The 20,180-nt window shown below is 36.0% G+C and overlaps 1 protein-coding gene and 1 pseudogene across 3 annotated transcripts in view; both read left to right on the top strand.

Moving 5' to 3' along the window:
* LOC127798366 (SAC3 family protein A) overlaps positions 1 to 7,237 on the top strand; it is a 61,265-nt gene extending 54,028 nt beyond the window's left edge. For all 3 annotated transcript variants that reach the window (XM_052331891.1, XM_052331890.1, XM_052331889.1), the window contains exons 12-13: positions 5,540 to 5,673; positions 5,743 to 7,237. In XM_052331891.1, coding sequence (XP_052187851.1) covers positions 5,540 to 5,673; positions 5,743 to 6,002 — 394 coding nt within the window. In that variant the 3' untranslated portion in view covers positions 6,003 to 7,237. The remainder of the gene's footprint in view (positions 1 to 5,539; positions 5,674 to 5,742) is intronic.
* An 815-nt stretch (positions 7,238 to 8,052) lies between these two features.
* Positions 8,053 to 20,180, top strand: part of LOC127798367 (uncharacterized) — a 34,404-nt pseudogene continuing 22,276 nt past the window's right edge.

The following is a 20,180-nucleotide window of genomic DNA, read 5'->3' as shown; positions in this document are numbered from 1 at the left end:
ATAAATGTTGTACAAGTTGGTTTCATTTCAAATATGTGATGGAAGATGACTATAACAATTATCTTCATTCATTGCCACCTCATTAAACTTTTTCATATGAAGATGGTTTTAGAACTTTATCTCATCATTCTCTTGCTAGAGGGTTGTGTCAAGAAGGGTATTCGACGTAAAATTTTGCCACATTTGTGCTTTTGCATAGTCTGTCTTGTTTCCACATATATGTTAGTTTCACTATATCAACTATGTGATCTAACATGACCATACAATTATCCTCATTCATCATCATCTCAAGAATTTTTTTTATTTGAAGATGGTGTTGGAATTTTATCTCATCATTCCATCGCCATAAGGTTTTGGCATCCGGTGTAAATTTTGCCACATTGTTCCTTTGCATGGTTTTGTGTTGTCAATGTGATTTTTAGAAGTCAATTGACATTATGAATGTTGTGTCACCGACCCTAACTTTGTTGTGATAGCATGAAGTTAATGAAAATGATGATGTTTTTCATAGATTTGTATTGTCAATGTGATTTTTAGAAGTCAATTGACATTATGAATGCTGTGCTACTGACCCTTACCTTGTCAGGACAAGGTGCAGTTGATGATGATGAAGCTTTTTATATAAAAATTAAGTAGAATTGTGATGGCATAAATAAAAATATAATAAGAGTTGTTTGGTTTTGTTCTCATAATTTCATGGTTATACTGGTCAACTTATGCGTTTGAAGAGCAGTTTTGGCACTGCATCTTTTATTTTTCTTATTCCTTTAAATTTCGATGAAGTCAATAATGGCTCTTTAACAAACAAAGGAGAATCTGATGTAACTTTTGATTGGTGCGGGCAACCAGTGTATTCTTCAAAACATGGGACTATTATTTGCTTAATAAAATGTATATCCCATGGTATAGGTGTAAGGTGTGTGAGACAATTAAAATGGTTTGGTCACATGAGAAAAAAGACAAATAAGAGAGTGGATTCAATGGAAGAAATTTTGTATTAAAAGAGATGAAGGAAAACCAAGAAAAAGTTGATGGGAAATTCTTAGGCATGCTATGAGTTGTAATAACCTTATAGAAGATAGTCATAGATAGAGATGGTTGGTGAGTTAGCATACATGTAGCTGCCAACACCTAGTGGGATTAATGCTTGGTTTAATGTTATTTAGGTACAAGTATTTATGCACAAGCTAGACAAGCCTATAACTATGGACCACATGTCTACCACATCTCAGCAAGCTAAAAAGTCAGAATCATCATGCATTATGACCTAGTATAGCATTCTAGTTGGTCTTCAGAGATAAGCAACTTGAGATCTGTATTCTACAAGTCATCAAATTGAAGGATGTGGGTTTGGATATTTTGGGTGTTATTGTTGGATAAACATCCAGATTGTGGCATTTGGATGCTTCAAGATCAAGTTCTGTTGGGCCCTGTGCATTTGCAATTTTTCCTATTAAAAGATGTCCTTGAAGGAGATATGCGTTTGAGTTGGAAATTCACACTGGTTAGTTTAATGACACGAACTCAATTGCCATCAGGGTGTGATTTTTCTTCCAGATGATAAAAGGATCATGTTTAAATGGAAAGTGATTAGTTGCTTATCCAAATGGTAATCAATGCAAAAGGATTTTCTTTTGCATGTATTGATTGTGCATTGAGCCAGGATCTAAGAAGTGGTTAGTTTAAAATGGATGCATTGTGATTCATGCCCATTAGGTACCAAAAAAGTAAGAAAGCATTAGTTTCATATAAATGAGTGAAATTGGATATAAAATTGGAGATGTTGAGAAAGGGATATACATGATGCCCAAGTGAGGTAGGATGAATTTTATCTGAAAATATAGATTTTTCCAAAAGCAAAGTGCTGATTGATTTGGGGTAGAAGATGGAATAGGAATTCCAGCAACTCCATATAACAAAAATTGAGAAAATTGAAGATATTGTTTTATGGTTCTAGAATGGTGATGAGCAAGAAAATGTGTTTTCCTTTGATATGTTTGACATCAAACTTTGATTGTGAAGTCCAATTTGCCAATACAGTGGAAGCATCTTTTACTTGAGTAGTTTTTGGGTAGGGAGATATGTTGACAATAAGAAAATGGCGGCCTGGGAGCAGTGTTTTCAAAAGTGCTATATGCACTTAAGCGAAGAATACCTACTATGGGGCTTAAGCGCAAAGTGAAGTGAAGGACACATGAATGAAATAAAGAGTATAAACTTTTAGAAGCATAAAAAATATAAACTATTAAAGAAATCATTAAAAAAGAAAACTAAATAAGAATGAGGCTGCAAATTTAACAAAACATAAGATGCAATTTTTCATTTATTTTGTACTTGTTTACAAGTTCATACAATCATAGAGAAAAAGCTTTGGGGAAAAAAATCATCCCTAATTTATGACAATCCCCAATCAATCAAAACCCTATTTTGCAACAATCTCCAATCAATCAATCCTTAATTTACAATCAATCAAAAATCTCTAATTTATAGAAATCAAGAATAAATTAGCATTTGCTAATTTATACCTAATTACATGTTCCTTCAATATTTATTTCTCATTAAATATTGCTGAGTCTTTTTATTTTAAATGTATATGTGATTTTTTTTTGTATCTTTTTAAGATCTGATAACTTTTTTTGGATAAGGATTCCATGCAAGCAGCCACACCATTGCAAAAATTCAAACAAATCCAACTATTCATATTGTATGATCAAAAACAAAAAAAAAAACAAGCATATTTTTGAAGTGTGCTTTTTTGTGCGTCAAAGCTCAGGTAAAGGCATAACTTAAGCATGCTTTAATCATGCTTCGTTAAAGGACTAAGCATGCTGCACTTAGCGCTTGAAGCGGGTATTTTTAAACATTGCCTAGGAGATGAAATTAAAATTTTTCAACTCCCTACATTGATTGTAAATATCAAGCATTAGATCATATAAAAATATATCAAAAATCAAGAGGTTATCTCTCTTTCTCACCCTAATATAATTCTTGATGTGTTAAACTTGTATTAACGTAATTTGTCCTTGTTACTGACAATCTGGTTATCTGTTTCCTATATTATTGCTTCAAATAATAATCAATTCTCTCCTATTTTGGTATTAAAGTCATGACAATGTAGGTATTTTTTCCCCAATTTTTCTGCTTCAAACAATAATCAGTTCTCTTCTTCTTTAGTGATAGTGGGGCAGATGCTGGACGGAAGCCTTGGGGGGGGGGGGGGGGGGGGATTTCAGCAGGATAATTATGCTTTAGATAGTTTCTTAATATGTCCGTATGGTCAATTTTGTCCTTCACAATCCAATTGATGTCTATAGAGCTAGAGAATATAAGTGAGAAGGGTATGAAAACTGAAATATCATGCAATCAAAACATGGAAAAACAAAAGAATCACGCAATTGCCAAGTCGGAAAACTGAAGAGGCAAAAGGAACATTCTTTATTTTTTAGTCTTTGAAAGTATCCTTCTAAACAATTTTAAGGAAGTGTTGGACATGCCTGACATGTATCGCAGCTGTGTCAGGTTGTCCGACACGGTGGTGACACTGATATGGGTGGCAGCCCCTAGGAAGTGTCCGTGCTCAAGGGTGGAGGGTGACATTCATTGTTGAGTGGTCAAAGAGTAAATTTATAAATAGGGGTGTTGGGGGCATGTGTGAATATTCTAATATATGTCTATAAATATGCATTTTATATCCAATTACATTGTAATTACCATTTTTAGCTCATGCGCAAACAAGATATAAGTAATTCAGTGCACACTGAATTTTATTATGCCACATTCTATACAGGAACATTTTAGAAGTTTTAGGGGTATATAGAAAAATTTTAGAAGTTTGGGGGTATATAAGAAAATTTTAGAAGTTTGGGGGGAGGGGGAGTGGGGTGGCACTCTGTCAATGCTTTATGGACTGATAGGAATTTTAGAAAGTTTGCTCCTGTAATTGCAAATTCTCTAATCGCATTCGAGATCTAGGATTAAGACATCTACTTCAGATTAAATGTATCTGAGCTAGGTTAGTACCTTGTACGTCTGTCAGGTCTACTTGGTTTAGAACGGGGTTCTGTAAGATTTTTACGGGATTGGGATTCCACTATCAGATTATATTTTATGTCATCCTTAATAGTTTTCCATCAAGTTTATGTTTTCCATCAAGTTTATTTGGCTTTTCCTCTTTATCTCTTTTGCTATTAAATTTTTCCATTCCATTCACTCTTCTCACAGGTGCATATATTAGTTTTTATTGCGTGTCTAAACTATCTTAAATTTGTCTTGCGCCTTTTTACTTGAATAATTTGTAATTTTGTTTTTATTGTATGGCCATAAGTCCACTGTGATATCTACAGCTTTGTTATGCTCATACTGTGAACATGTTGGTGGGCTTTAAAGCTATTTTACATTTTCATAAAATGCTAGATGTGCAGTTTCATTATGTGAGTAATATCCTCAATACTCTCCTTGTAATCTTTAAACAATTGATTTGAGATATTTGAACTGATCTTTTCTTAAAGAACTTGATTTTCAAGTCTCATCACAATGTCATCCACACCATCACTCACTATAATTGTGCATCACCAAAATCTGTTGAATCTGTTTGTAACTCTATGTTCTTGTGATACTATTACTTAAAAAAATTAGTGATAAGATAATTATATCATAATGTAATTTTTCCCTCTATTTGCCGCAAGACAACAGATTTCAGCTCTTTGATGGTTCCATGGAACTGTTTGAAAATTTGAAAGCAGATTTTGTTGCATGCTTAGGTAAGGACTTTAGTAGTTTGTCTGCTCTATATATAAGCAAACTCCCCATTGCGGTGCTTGAAGTCCTGTCAATAAAATAATGTCCCAGAATACACTTGATATATTTTGCTTAAAAAACTAAAATTTGCTATTTTAACAAGGTTTGAACTCATGATCTCCAAATTACAATATAATAAAAATAAAAATTAACTGCAATTATCAAGCATCACACAATGAGCCTTCATTTGAAATCTTCATTTTTTTATTTTAACTTGTGGCCACCCCTTTAGTTTTTATTATGTTTTGCGTCATTATGGCTAGTGATGTCAGTAATACTATTTTTTATAATATATAGGTAGAGTCGATATTTTGTACCTGTTTCACATTTGAATGAAATAAAATCCCTAGAGGGCTGTTATGATTGGTATCCACTCAGTGTTAATATGATTTGGATGACTGCTTACAAATTAATGTTACCTGCCTGCTATACTTTGATGCAGAAATTGGCAATATACTTGTCCTAACTGGAATATATATATTTGGTTTTATTGACCATAGTAAGACATGTATTAGGTTCAACCGTTCGAGTCAATATGTGCCATGGAGAATTTGGCCAACTTTTATATGAACTTTTATGGTTTTCTAGGCTTACTTTACAAATCAGGGTCCCTTGCACTGGTCAATACCCTCCAGGGATTTCATGGAGTTTGTGTGTGGTTTTTTTGGGAATGTTTCCCTTTCTCTTATTGATGTGTTTATTTACAATGTTAAACTGACATTTAATTTGTATGGCTCCCTAGATTGTCGGTTGATTCCAAAAAGGATGAAGCTGTAAAACATGCTCTTGCAGTTCGTGCAGCTGTCTCTTCAGGAAATTATGTCCTTTTTTTCAGGCTATACAAGACAGCTCCTAATTTGAACACCTGCCTTATGGGTGAGTATGCATTTTTATCTCCAAGTCTGTCACTTTGAACATAAAAAGTAAATGTGTTTCTTGCTGCAGATCTCTATGTTGAGAAGATGCGGTACAGAGCTGTGAAATGTATGTCTCGTTCATATCGCCCGGCAGTCCCTGTTTCATACATTGCTCAGATATTGGGCTTCACCAGTTCCTTGCCTACAAGAGAAACAAGCGAGGAGAAGGATGCAGATGGATTGGAGGAGTGTGTGGAGTGGTTGAAGGCTCATGGCTCATGCCTGGTTGTAGATAACAATGGAGAGATGCAGCTTGACACAAAGGTATTTTCTGCCCCTGCATCATGATAGACCCCAAATTTTGTCAAATTTGTGTTTGGTCAGAGAGAGTATATATTCAGGACTTCATGGTAGTGCAAGTCCTTGATTGAATTTCTCAATTATAGCAGTCTGCTTGGTTATGGCATGGCGTGTGGCTTATGCGCTAAAACTGAATCAGCTGCTCCCCGGAAATGATATTGTTCAAATTATTCTGAATAATGTCCGGCTGTGCCAGTAACGAGTTTATTATTTTTGAAAATGTTTTCTTTTGTCTGATCAACCATGCTGCTTGATTGGGACCGCTTTTTTTTTTTTTAGGTTTTGCATCCATAATGCCAGTGTATCTCTAGTTCATTAATCTAAACCCAATAATGTATACATCCGTGCTACTTTTAGTGGGTTTTGCATCCATGCTACTTTTAGTAACATGTAGAACGAACAATATATTGTTTTCTATTTTGATGTACTAAATTATAATTGTACTTGGGATGTATAGAATAAAAAGTAAAGAAATGCTTATTGTTTAATTGTATGCATTAGAAATATATTTAAACTTAACTGATGTACTCCTGTTGGCTGTTGTGTTGAAGATTTGCGTATTCGGCACATTTCATTTTATGCCTGCTTCTTGAATCCGTGTATTGGGATGGCTTTTTGGCTGGTTTGTTGTTTTTATGTATATTATATTATATTACACACTGACTGGAGTCTGGACGTGCAGGCCTCTCCTCCACTCTATATGTGCCTGAACCCGAAGATGCTGTGGCCCATGGCGACGCCAGTCTTGCTGTTGACGACTTTTTGGCAAGGAATATCTCGTAGCGAAGTTCATTGTGTCAAAAATCGTATGCAGTGAAGTAATATGAATATTGTGTAACTTGTGCCACTCTCCCACCAACCTAAACCTATGCGCAAAAAGAACAACCGATCCTTACAGGCGGATAGACTTGGGGGTTTGGGAGGGGTATTTCTGTAGGGCATTTTTTTTAGGGTATTCACGATCACAGATGAACGAACTTATGTATCCCTCCCTTTGGAAAATATGCTTCTATAGGTGGGCTGAGGAGGGCCCTTTAATATTAGTGTGGCGGTAAACAGTGTTTAGTTTGTTTAATTAGTGAAACATTCGTTGTTGGCGAACAACACCAAAATATATACGAGAGGGGAACTTTTCGGGGGAAAATATCAGCTGTTTGTAGGCTTGCCGGCCGGCCAGGAATTGTAACGCTTCTTATCAAATCCAACCTTAATTTTTCTGTTTTCGGGCTTGCTAGCTGGCTGGATGCAACTGGGAGCTTCTTCTTCTACTTTATATATGTACGTACTTACTCCCACAGTCACAGATGGTATGCCGTTTCCATTGATGACAATTCACTTTCCATTCCACTCGTTAGGAGCAAATTGAGAGTCTCAGTTGTCGTGGACCATTATTTTATTTTTATTTTCTCTGGATCAAAATGCAGGAAACATGCTATGGTCCAAACCTCATGTTCCATTTCTAATTTTAGCGGCTATTTTCATGGCCCAAGCCCAATAGTGCCCAATCCAATATCAACGTGCTCGCATTCCCATTAATATTTTTCCTTGTTAAGTGCTGCTGCAGTAGCAACAGCAGCTAACCTTTTTTTTTTTTTATTAGCAAAAATGAAAAAAAAGGGGGCAAGTCTTATTAATAATTAATGAATGATGTATTTTTTTTGGTTATTTAACTTGTATTTTAATAATATATACAAGGTGATTGTATTGATGAATCTAAAATATAGATATCAATAGTATTAGTAGTATAATTTTGGTTTTAAACCTCATCCTCAGTTACTTATTAAATGTCAAACAGTGTAATCTTATTTGTTATATAATAATAAGATAAGATTATTTATAATTTTTTGATAAAAATAATAAAACCTACAACAAAATGGCACTCCAACAGAGAGGCTTAAGCTGTGGGTGCCTGCTGCCTGCTGCCTGCTGCCTATAATAATAAATAAATATAAATATATAAAAGTAAAAGGTGTGGACTTGCAGATAGATGTATATATGTTAGGCAAATCTCGGAAAAGGACAGACAGGGCTTCCATCCCATTCCTGGGAAAGAGAAACGACACCGTGTTAGGGCTCCAATGAATCTTCCGAGTCATTAATAATCGGCAGTAGTTTCCATCGTCCCGGTCCCCCTGACACTCAGAGAGAAATTAGGATTGGGAGGTTGAAGTTTTGAGTGCAATGTCGTCGTGGTTCCGATCTGCCGTCAGCAAAGCGGTTGAGGTTGGGAACAAGAACAACCTCACTCGCACTGTCAAGAATTATGCCGACTCCGTCGTCCACCAAGCCGGTCAAGCCGTTGCCGGCGGCGCCAAAATTCTCCAAAATCGCATGGTATTGGCCCCCCCAGCCCCTTTAGTTTTCCTTTCTAGTTTCATTTTTTTTTTTTTTTTTTTGTCTTGCTCCAACCCTTGCGTTTCCCTCTAGCATCGGAAACTGATTTTTAGTTGTTACGCTTAATTTGCCTAAATCACCAGCAATTCTCGCACTTTCAGCCTGCAGCAGAAACTGGGGGCCAATTATGTATTGATTGAAACAAGAAGACCTGGAAATAGCTAGGCGTCCAGTTTCTACTTATAAATAGTTTTTAAGTATATGTTTTTGGAGGACCTTTTAGGAGGTACAGAAAGTCAACCGGCTGCCTTGTTTGCCAGCGAGGAGTTTTTTCGGAAATGGGGAGTGGTGGTTGTGCTTCTGTGTTTGGAACTTAAACTCAGGTTGTAAATTTGCTTGTTGCCGAAAGAACCCCCACCAAAGAGAAGACAAAAATAAAATAAATTTGCTTCAGTGTTTTGTTAGATAATATGAAGTGTTAAAAGTTAATTGCATCAGTGCTATCAATTTATTATTATCTTCCTTTCGAAATATTTACCTCCCGGGGTCAATCTTTTTTTCCTCTAATATGTTTGTATTACTCGATTCAATACTTTAGGCCTTCTCCTTTATTTGTGGGGCACCTTTGTTTTACCAGATACTTTACATTCCTAATTTCCATGCATGTGCAGGGATCTCGGAGTTACAAAAGCTTTAGGCAGACTGTTAAAAGATTAGAGGAAGCGTCTGTTTCTTTTAGTGGCCATGAAAGAGCTGAGTTGATAAAAAGATGGCTGGCTGTGCTTAAAGAAATAGAGAAATCATCTGGGGTTTCCTCAGAGGATAAAGAAAGGAATCCTGAGCAGAATCATCCTTCCGAGGAACAAAAAGATAATGTTAAAAAGACTTCTTTGGTTAGTCTTCAATCCTATTTATGTTGAATTATAAAAATATTCCTCTCTTCTTGTCAAATTTGTGTACCAATTGTGGCTATTTTAGAGCCACAATACAGTAATTCCATCTATATTCCAGGTGGGGCATTCCTTTTTGTTACTAATGATATCATGACATTTAGTTTCTTGGCTTAAGGCATCAAATACTGCCAGTTTTAGTTTTGATCAGAGCTTTTCTCTTATCACCATTATTCTGTCCTGACCACTTTATTTTTTGAGGAAATGGATTTGGAAAAGTAAAATTTTTAAGGCTTTGTACTGAGGTAACCATGTAAAATTTGTATGAGTCTGTCCCCTTTTCCATGACAAGGCAGGCATAGACAGGGTTAATATTGATGCATGTTGGGTTTGTTGATCTAGTTCTATTGAAAACCATCCCTCCATTGATATGCTGGGAATAGAGCAACTTTTATTATCTATTTGTACTATTTATTGATTTTAATGATCCAGAAACGAGATGAGTTCTCTGTCTTTTAAATGATTGAAGAGTTTTTACTTTGACTGAAAGTTGCCTTTCTTTTGCTTGCTGAGCCTTAATTTGCCTTTTAACAGTGAAGTGCTGGAGGAAACATTATCCAAGAGTGTCATGTACCTTGTTTGTAGTTTAGTTGTATCACTGTGAAAGAAACATTCCCGTTTGATGCTGTAAGTCATATTTAGGATGCAGCAATTTCATATACCTGAACATCTGCAAGTGCTATTTTATTTGCAAAGGAGTATTTTTGAGTCATGAGATTACATATCATTGTCTAGTAATTTGTTTGTTGATACTGGTGAAATATTGGCCTATGATATTAAGAACATAGACTCATGCCATCCCTTGATAAGGTTCTTGTTTCTAACCCTTGCTAATCATGGTTAGGTTCTGTACTATGATCCGGATTTGGGTGGCGAACCGATGAATTTTATGGATGTTTTTCTATATAGCCAAGCCTTGGAGGGCATCACAATGTCCATGGTATGTAAAATTAGTTATTGTCATTTCTACTTATTATTTGCTAAAGAGAAGCATTGCCCCCTTTACATGCTTTTTAATTTTATGCTTTTATTTATTTGCATATATTACTCTAGATTTCATGCACATGCTTTCTGCTTTTTGTTTCTAGTGTTTTACATGGTATAAGCACATAAATGTGGCATTTTCTAGACCATTGAGCCAGAGCCTTATGCATGAGTCATAATTCTTATGAATATTAGCTTTCTTTTCTTTAGTCAAGTTGTCTAAATTACTTACATAAGTCTTAACACAATTGGAGTTGTTTTGGTTTGTTAGAATCTATTTGTAGTTTGGTTATTGTTCTTGGGGCCTATCATAATAGACATGTTATTAAGAATGAGTTTTACGTTGAGCTTTTTATTCCTTATTGTGGAGGTTAATGCAGATTATCTTTATCTGTGGCGCAGATTCTTGAAGCACCAAATGAAGAGGAAGTTACTCTGCTCCTGGAATTGTTTAGGTGGTTATTGTTCACAACTTAACTTTTGGCTAATGTGTCTTTGGGTCGACCTAACTATGAAGAAAGTATATTTTCTTTGTGAAGGCCTGTATTTGAGCATCTTATTCTTGGGGTGTGTGTTGAATCTTTGCTTTATGTTTGATATGCAGGCTTTGTCTTACTGAAGGGAAAGAAATTCATAATGCTATAGTGAGCTGTATACAGGATCTAGCAAAAGCTTTTTCAGGCTACCAAGATGAAGTATTGGTGAGTTCCTGCAATGTTTTGGCAGACACGGAGATTTTATTACTAACTGTGCAAATTTGAGAAAACCCTGTGCATGTAAAAGTTCCTTCTTTTTTGGTGGTTTGTTTTAGCTGAGTTGGGTGGGTGTTTGGGTAAATTTTATTCAGTTCTTTCTAGGGAAGAATGCATGTAGATGTAATCAATGCATATATGCTAACTTTGTGGTTGTGAATTGCCGTGTGAGTAAACAAATTCCACTGTGTTTGGGAACCAAAAGGCATTGATTATATGCTAATTGCTATGTGAAAAGCCAGCCTTGGGTTTGCTATGGGATTGGTGTTGGGATTGGATGACCAAGGGGCACAAGGAAGAGTAGCTCGTTGAACTCTTGAGGGATAAAACAATGATAACAAGCTTCTGAAACCAACCTAATCAACCCCTACCATTTGTGATAAATGGAGAAAGGAAGGGCTTGAGAATAAAATCTTTGAGTTCATCAGTTACCAGGTTAAACAAATTGGAACTCCATGAACTCAAATGAAAAGCATAATTTGCTCCAAGTTTGAGTGCCAAAATCCCCTCTTCCATCTAGCAATGCGTTCATATAAGCAACATCCTTAAAAAGTAATATCGTGTACTCCTGAGTTTGTATACCTTATTTATTGTTTTTGTTAAGTTTGTATGCGTTATTTGGGTTTTTTTCCTGCATGATTACTGGTCCATTCTAAGTTTTATCTAATTCAGATCAATTAAAACCCTTCAAGATGTTTCCAGTGTGCCACCTGTTTTCAGGATGTTTTTTAAACTTGATCAGCTCCAAATATCTAGCCACCTGCTGGTTCTTGTTCTTTGTCCCAAGCTCGACTTTTCTAGCTTTCTCAGATGAAGTTCCAGAAACTGATGTATATGGATAGTTCAAGGGACCACCAGGGTGATCTCGCATTGTCAATGTTAGATATTGCATCAATGGTTCCTACTACAGACCTGTTTTCTTATTTTTATTTTTATTTTTTATTTTGAGGTAATGCCTAAGCAATTATAACCTATTCTAGTTATCTAGGAAGCACATAGGTGATGGCACCATGAATGAATTCTTTTAGGTGGGAATCTTACCTTCTACTTTTATACTGCTAGACATTGCTTCTTTGATGATTCAGCCTGTGTATTCATTGTGGGGAGGATGTTTGCTGTCATAAAGATTAAGAGAGATCGAGGTCATTTAGATGATTGCCTTCATATATGTCAAAGCAGCTCTAGATATGGTGGAATGCTAGAATAGGATCTTTGCACATGACTTGAAATAGTTCAATTAAGTTGTGGTTTTGATGCTGAGCATGTTACTGAGTGCAGAGCTTAATCCTCAAATAAATAAGCATGGATTTTGGTAGCTGTTGGTGGAGCTCTGGAAAATAAGATGATTAATAATCATGAGAATGCTCTTCTTTTTCCCTTTTTTGTAAGTCTAATAATAACTCCAGTTTTACTGAAACAGACCTTACATCTTCCTTTGCTCAAAGGATTGAGCTCGACTCTGACATAAACAAATTATAACTGTATAGCTGGAAGGGTACAATTCTTGGTGTTGTTTTCTGTTTCAGAATTTACAGGTATTGTTGGTAGTTATCTAAGAATGTATCCATATGAGCCCTGTTTCATAATATTTCTTGAAAGTAATGTGTTCTCCCCTTATCTGGTTGCATAACAAGAGCGAGATTGCTTCAATTTGTGTAAAATTTTAATTTGATAGAACCATGTTGAGGGTCTTGTGTTGAGGGTGCATTTCAAATCACTAGCTGTCTTGCTATAACCTTTATTCTTGAGTTATGAATGCTTGGCATGCACATTTTTTAACTGTATAGATTGAGTTCTGGAGTCATTTTGAACCCTCTGCTATTTTAATAGTTGATGGCTTTGCATGCCTGCTCCCATTCCTAGATATGCTTCTCCAAATTGTAGTTTCCATTTTTATACAAATTCCTTTGTTCATATATTAAAGCATAGAATGTTGGCTTGCAAATTTACTGGCAGCGTTATTTGACAGGTGAAGCGGGAGGAACTGCTTCAATTTGCTCAAGGTGCCATAGCAGGTTTGAAGATTAATGCTGATCTTGGAAGGTAATTAAGTAACCCCATTTTCCTATTTCTCCCTATATGTGCAGCTTGCTTTAAAAACCTTTTTCCTTTTTTTTTTTTCTTTTTCCAATAAGAGTTCTGCATATAATTTTTGAAGTTTGTGATGTTTAATTTTGGGAAAATTGAATGACTACCCTTTAGGTATTGTAAAGAACAAAAAATTACATTGCTTTCCCTCGAAGAAATGGAAAATTACATTTGCCTCCCCGCTCTAAATTTGTCAACTAATGGAACTAAGACAATTGAATTACTACTTTACTCATGTTATGAAAATGTGTTTCAGTTGCAAATTTTTTTATTTATTTCCAGAAAGGCAACAAATAAGTTACCACCACCACCACCACCACAAGCCCTTATTCCACTAAGTAAGGTCAACTAGTAATAAATAAAAAAATCTAATAGCAACAAATAAAAAAATTGAGAACTTTGTTCTAGTAGTTTAAACCTCTCAACTGGTCCATTAATTACTAGGATACCAATCTAAACCAGGATCTGGAGTAGAGAGCTTTGACCGTATAAGGGGAGCTCGAGCCAGTAATCAAACAATAACCACAGTTATAGCAGAGAGGATTTTGAAATTGAAAAAGAAATAGCAGATAAGAATCTTGCAAAATAATACAATGTTTTTTTATTGATGAGAGGGAGAAATAGCAGTGAAATCCAGAGTTACTTGGGCACGGTTTGCTATTCCACCCCCACCCCCTATTGGCATAAGATGCTCCCTTTTATATGCATAAGGGCACATTACAGGACAGGGCACAATATGCCATTGCTTACATTACACCTTAATAATTACAGACACGGAATAAAGTAAAGCTGTTTTGCTAGTCTTTCAAATGCAGATGGCCTAAAGCCATTTTTTCTGATGAGAGAGGATATAATGGAGGGGAGAGAAAAAGCTGATATGGACTTCTTTTGTTGCTTTGCTGATTATTGGGGCTTCTTTTGCTCAGACTGGAGAGATTACTGGAGTGGAGAAAAGACTCCGAAACAATCATCTTCATTTTGGTTCTTGTGGAGGTTCTTCAGTATCAGAGGCTGACTGGGTAGATGTAGCTTGATCTGCAATCTGTTTTGAGTAATTCTGCAAATTCTTCAGGAGTTTTTGCTTCAGTTTCACTAACATTTAGTTGGTGCCTGAGCAGACTCATTTGCTGATCTGTTTCTGATTGCCTCCCTTTCTTCCAAAGAGAAGGATTTTGCTGGAACCATGAAATAACTGATTCTTTATTGACTCGAGATATATCATAGTTGTCCCACCACTTAATTTTGATCTGATGAATGAGGGCCATGTGATCACGTTCAGTAATCTGGTATTCAAGGAGTAATATCTATGACACATTAAATTGTTGGAAATAACAAAATAATGTTGGATAATTATTCCATGAATCTAATAATTTTGCTTTTGCTCTGAAGAATTCATAGGCTTCTTTTACTGGTGAAGGAAGGATATCTGGTGTTGGTCCAAACTAATTCCAACATTCAAAGAACCATACTAGGAATGGAGGGGTGCAATTCTTGTCATAGTAGAAAAACCCTGAGAGATTGCAATTCTGATTCTGTCTCTTGAGCATTTTTGACTATGTGTCAATATAATCCCAATATGTATATTTTGACAGCTGGAATGGTTGGGAAAGCTTCCATGGTGCTAAGGGATTTTTTTTTTTCAGTCGGTCATGGTTAAAACCCTGCAAATCTTAACTTTCATGAAGGCGACTTCTGCAGGATTATTTTTGTCTGTGACTGGAATGAGTTCCACTGATTTAGTAACTATGAGGATAAACTCATAATGCTGCTGTGACGGGACTATTGGTGAAAGGCTGCAGGTTTGAGGGTGAATAATGGTTTTAACTAGCTTGATTGGGTTGTTAAGGTAGACTTTGGAGAGCAAGGGTGGTCTAAGGTAGTGATTGGAATTATGGTAGATTTATCAACATCGGCTGATTTTTGGGAAATTATAGTTTTGGGTTGTGGTGAGGAGGTTGAAGAGGTGGCCAGAAGGGCTGCTTTAAGGTAGGTTGGGTGCAGATGGTTTAATTGAAGAAGAGGTGATTAGCAGAGGAAAATCTGCTGATGGGATAAACTGGTTGATTTAGGTACTGGTTTAACTGATGGGGAAGACACCTGCTTTGATGGGGTTTTAGGGAGCGGAGTAACTGATACTTTACCTATAATATAGTTGTGGGCATAATCTGATGCTGTTAACTTCTTCTTGTTTTTGTCAGTACTCATGTTGGTAGTCTTGGTCCTGTAAGAAGAAGAGTTACATTCACATGTTGGATAAAATTTGATTGCATGGAGTTGTTCAGAGAGGGTTTCCATTTGGATGGTTATATGGGCAATATGGTTGGCAAGATCAGCTGAGAGGTTTAAACTACTAGGACAAAGTTCTCTGATAATTTGTATTCTTCTTTCCTCAATGATGGAATAATGGAAACTGGGAAATGTAGTGGTAACTTCTTTGTAAAGAAATTTAGGATCTGTTTGGGGACCATAGGTGACCAGAAATTCATAATGGCTTTAATCTGATAAAGGTCCAACTGTTGGATCACCTAACCTGTATCTTTCCCATAGGGATCTTGGGATCACCATTTTATGGGTTTTTGAGCTTTTTGGCAAAGCCTCCAGCCATAACGGATTTGAGAAGTCTTTTTCACAAGCCATTTGCTGTGGACTAGCCAGATCATTTCCCTGGACCTGGTCAATTACCTGATTGGTAGTAGACTGTTTGTCTGATAACGTAAGTTCATACGAACTCGTTTTAGGCATAGTTTATTAAGTAGAAGGGTAAACTGATAGGGGTGAGGTTTCTGAAAGAAGATATTCTTTGTCCTGAAACCGTTTGCCCTGCAGGAATTCGTGGGTCAAAAAGTCAGGCAAAGAATTGGCTTCTCCTTTAATATATTCAATGTCAAAATAAAAAATTGCTAATAATGCTTGCCACCTAGTGGAAATCTGTTTAGCGGCATGATTTTTAACATCTTTTTGCAAAACTTGTTTGGCTTGATTTACAATCTACTCAAAGAAGAAACTTTTGGTTTAAAAGATCATCTTGGAATTTTGTAATGCATAAGACATAGCTAAAATTTCTTTCTTGATAGCAGAATAATTAGCTTATGTCTTGTTTCAAAAACCAAAATAGAATCTAATAATATAATCTTGAGGATTGCTATGTTGTTTGAGGATGCCCCCAAATCCTATGTCAGAGGCATCTGTTTCTACAATCTTTTGGGCTGTAGGAGGACAGAGGTGGAGAGGAAGTGACTTAACATGAGACTTGATAGTTCGGACAATTTTAGTATTTTGTTCTGTCCAAGGGCTAGGATTTCCTTTTAGTCGATCAAATAACTTTTTACACTGGGGTTTGAGATTCTGATAGAAATCTGCAACGTAATTTAATGATCTGAGAAACCTTTGTAACTGATTCTTATCTAAGATTTGGTCAAGAAACTTATCTGCAAATTCTTCAGGAGTCTTTGCTTCAGTTAGACAAACATTGAGAATGTCATTGTTGTTTATGGAAACAACACAAAGGTTCTAGAAATAGAATGCTCATAAAGTAGGTTAAAGTCTAAGAGATGTCCCCCAGAACTAAAGAGAAACTCTTATGAGCAGTGACACACCTGTTAGTGGCTTTATGAAAAAGATTGGGAGAGGATTCACAGAGGGTCTATGGCCATTACCAATAGCCTGAGAGATTTCCCTACATGGTTGGGAGTGTCAACCGACAATAACCATGTCATGTCCCGAAAAGGGGCCCATGAACGAAGGCCCAGTAGGATCAAGCAAGCCTCTGCATGTATCATATCATGACAACAACAACAATAGCCAATTACTGAATTATAACAATACCAATTCCATAAATAAACTTAATAATTATCTATTGAATCCATGCCTGTAATATCTAGAATCAACACTAAGAAAATAACTAATGGCCACAAGAACAAACGTGAGACCTACCAAAGGGAAATAGCAAAGCTAATCTGAAATTCTTAATCGAATTGGACTTGACCGAATTGCTCAAACTATTTGATACATCAATTCCACAGCTTAACTAAAAGTATGTTTATAACTATAACGAGTTAAAACTTAGTGAATAGATAACATATATTATGGGAGAATCAGGACAAGCAATACAAATGAGTTTTTTAATACAAGAAAGCTTTTCTTATGCGTATGCAAGAAAGGTTTATTTTTCTTATTAAAAAAATAATTTTTTTCCCAGGAAAATCCTTTTCTTTTAAAATCATTTAAATTTTCTTTTTGTATCTAATCAAAAAGCCATAACTTTCAGTTACATGGGAGTAAACTACAGAATGCATCCATATAACATTTTACCTAGCAAAAAGAAAAAAATCCATATAACATTTTAGTCATTGGCCAGACCCATGCCAAAGTAAATAACCGATCGTGTGTGTTGGTCGACACATGGGGTTAAGAATGCCCCTATGAAATTCTCTGCATACTCATTCCGTGAAATTCCTCCTCTCAACGTGCATTTATATGCACAGGCTATCCACAATCTGTGTTGATTGTTTTGTCCATATCCTAATGAGATATGGTTTGTTTATTTATTTATTTTTAGCAAGTGATTATTATCTTTGCCCTTTGTTCAAATTGTTCTATCAAATCCATGTTCAACAAGGAACTGTTTTTTTTTTTCCCAAAATTTGGTGAACACAATTTCATATTTTATTACTATGATTATTATTATTGTAATTATCCTAATTTTTGTATTTATTATCATCATATATTTTTATTTATGTATATATTCTCTTATATTTTGCATTATTATCCTTTCTAAACTTTTCAAGTGTTTACAGACCACCTGTGGTAATTAGGGATGTCAACTGCAAGGCACTTGGTTGGCATGTGACCGCTGCCTATTTATAAATGATTGTGGATAATGTGTTAGCCCAAGTCAAACCTTTTGTAATTATGATTAATTAATAAAGGTTAAGAAAGTTTTTCAGCAATAGCTGTGCCTTTCTGTTGCACTGGGCCTGGTAGTCTGCTACTTGTCTCTCGAATTGCCACAAGGTGACATTCCTTTCTCAGTTTATCTTCCTGTCTGGGCACCTTTCTACTTCACCAAGTAGTTGACCTTACTACTGATCTTATTATGGCCTAGATGTTTGGGAGATGAGAATCTATGTGTGGGTAACCACCAAAAATCAATCTCAGCCAACTGCTGGTGTGTGCCAGCTGTCTTGTGCTCGCAATGCACTGGGTTTTGTTTTGTCTCATCCAAATTATAACATACAATGCATAATGTAATTCAAAGGCACGACCAGATAACTTTCTCAACCTTGATTAATAAGCTGTGATTACCATGGCTTGGGGCTAATGCACTATTCACGTGCCTTGTTGTTGACATCATCAACTGTCATAGGGCTCATTGTCGATTGACCCCAACTGCCTAGGGGCATATCCCAAATGTTTGGAGGTAGAATCTATGCCTGGTAATTCAAATGCTTGGTTTGAATCTATGCAAAACATGTTTCTGCACACAGCGAGCACTCTTCCCAAAATTGCCCCCACAATCATGAACCGTCTATATATTAGCACAGGCCACATGTCATCCACGTGCCTTGCATTTAACATCCTGAACTGCCATTTGTAGTTATTATCAGTTGGCACTCCCAATTGCATAGGGACGTCTCCCAGATGTCTGGAAGACAATTAATTTCTTGTTTCCAGCAGAGTACTCCACTTGCTTGCGCCCTTGGTCTGCATGCTTTTCATTCGATGTGCTACCTTCTTATGGTTTCTTGGGTGATTGGAGAATGTACTCTTAATAAGCATAGCATGGCATAAGTGGGTAGAATGGCTTAGTACTCTAACTGCCTCCCCACCAGGGATAATCTCACTTTTAGATAATATGCAAAGTGAAATGGCCTCAAAAAGCAGCCCCAAGGGATAGCTCAACTGGTTTTGGAGTGAAAAGAACTTTGAGTTGAACCAAGATTCAAACCATGGAAGCTTCAAGGGAGGCTATTTCTTGGGGCCACAACCACCATCCTTTTGAGCGGAGTCTTACTGGGTCCATGTGTGTGGATTAATGTGCATGGATCTGTAGGGGCCTAGTTGAGTGAAGCTTGAAACCCCTACTTTACCACACACACAAAAAAAAAAAAAAAACAGAAAAGAAAAATGGCCTCAAAGCACAATAGAACACACCTCAAGGCTCAGCAGTTTCACTTATGTGCCACAAATAGCGTAGTATGTCAGAAAATTGAAATGAGACACATAAACAAGTGTACCTTCCTCTCTCTACACAATAAAACATCTTCTCCAACATTATGTATGCACCTTCTGCAACCAAATGGTTTGGTGCCTCCATGACCAGGATGAAAATAAAATGTGAAAGGGTATTGCCTTGCCTTAAGTCGCTTGAACCATCCATAAAACCTTTAGGCACCCTGTTTTAGCCTATCCATCTTATCCATCACAGGCAGGGTTACTTACCATCACAAAATTTCTTCATGGTTTTTCTATCTCCTGCCCAAGGATGACCTGTCCAAGGATACCTATGGCAAACAATTTAAGGTAAATAACAACAGCAGCATATGAAGCCTTAATCTCACTAGTTGGGGTAGACTATAGCAAATTAATTAAAGAAATGAAGAAAAAAATCCTACAAAAATTGTGTTAATGAAGCAGTTGCTCTTCAATATGACCTTGGGCTTGTTTGGTTCCCACTTACCATTTCCAGAGATTGTTCTGTAAAATATATTTTCTGTAAAAATTTTGAGAAATGAATATGTTTTTGGTCATGTTAGCTTATTTGACTTGAAGAGAGAAACGTAGAATGTATATGTTTTATATATATATATTTTTTTCCCTCTTCAGTTCAGTTTGTTGAAAACAACTCCCATTAAAGAAACCAGTGCTTTATGTAACTTTGTAAAAAAAGCAGTTTATTTCAATAAAGATAAATTGGGGGAAGAAACTTAAGGTCCTGTTTAGTTCTGGAAAACATTTTCTAATTTTCAGCTCCAATTTTATAAGTAAATATGCTTTAACATTTTATACTTCAAAAAGAAAGCATTCATTTTTAGAAAATTTAGAGAACATCTTTTTTG

Source organism: Diospyros lotus, chromosome 3 (assembly GCF_014633365.1).
Source record: "Diospyros lotus cultivar Yz01 chromosome 3, ASM1463336v1, whole genome shotgun sequence".
Classification (NCBI taxonomy): domain Eukaryota; kingdom Viridiplantae; phylum Streptophyta; class Magnoliopsida; order Ericales; family Ebenaceae; genus Diospyros; species Diospyros lotus.
The sequence above is the reverse complement of the archived record's forward strand: the minus strand, read 5'-3'. Positions and strand labels throughout refer to the sequence as shown.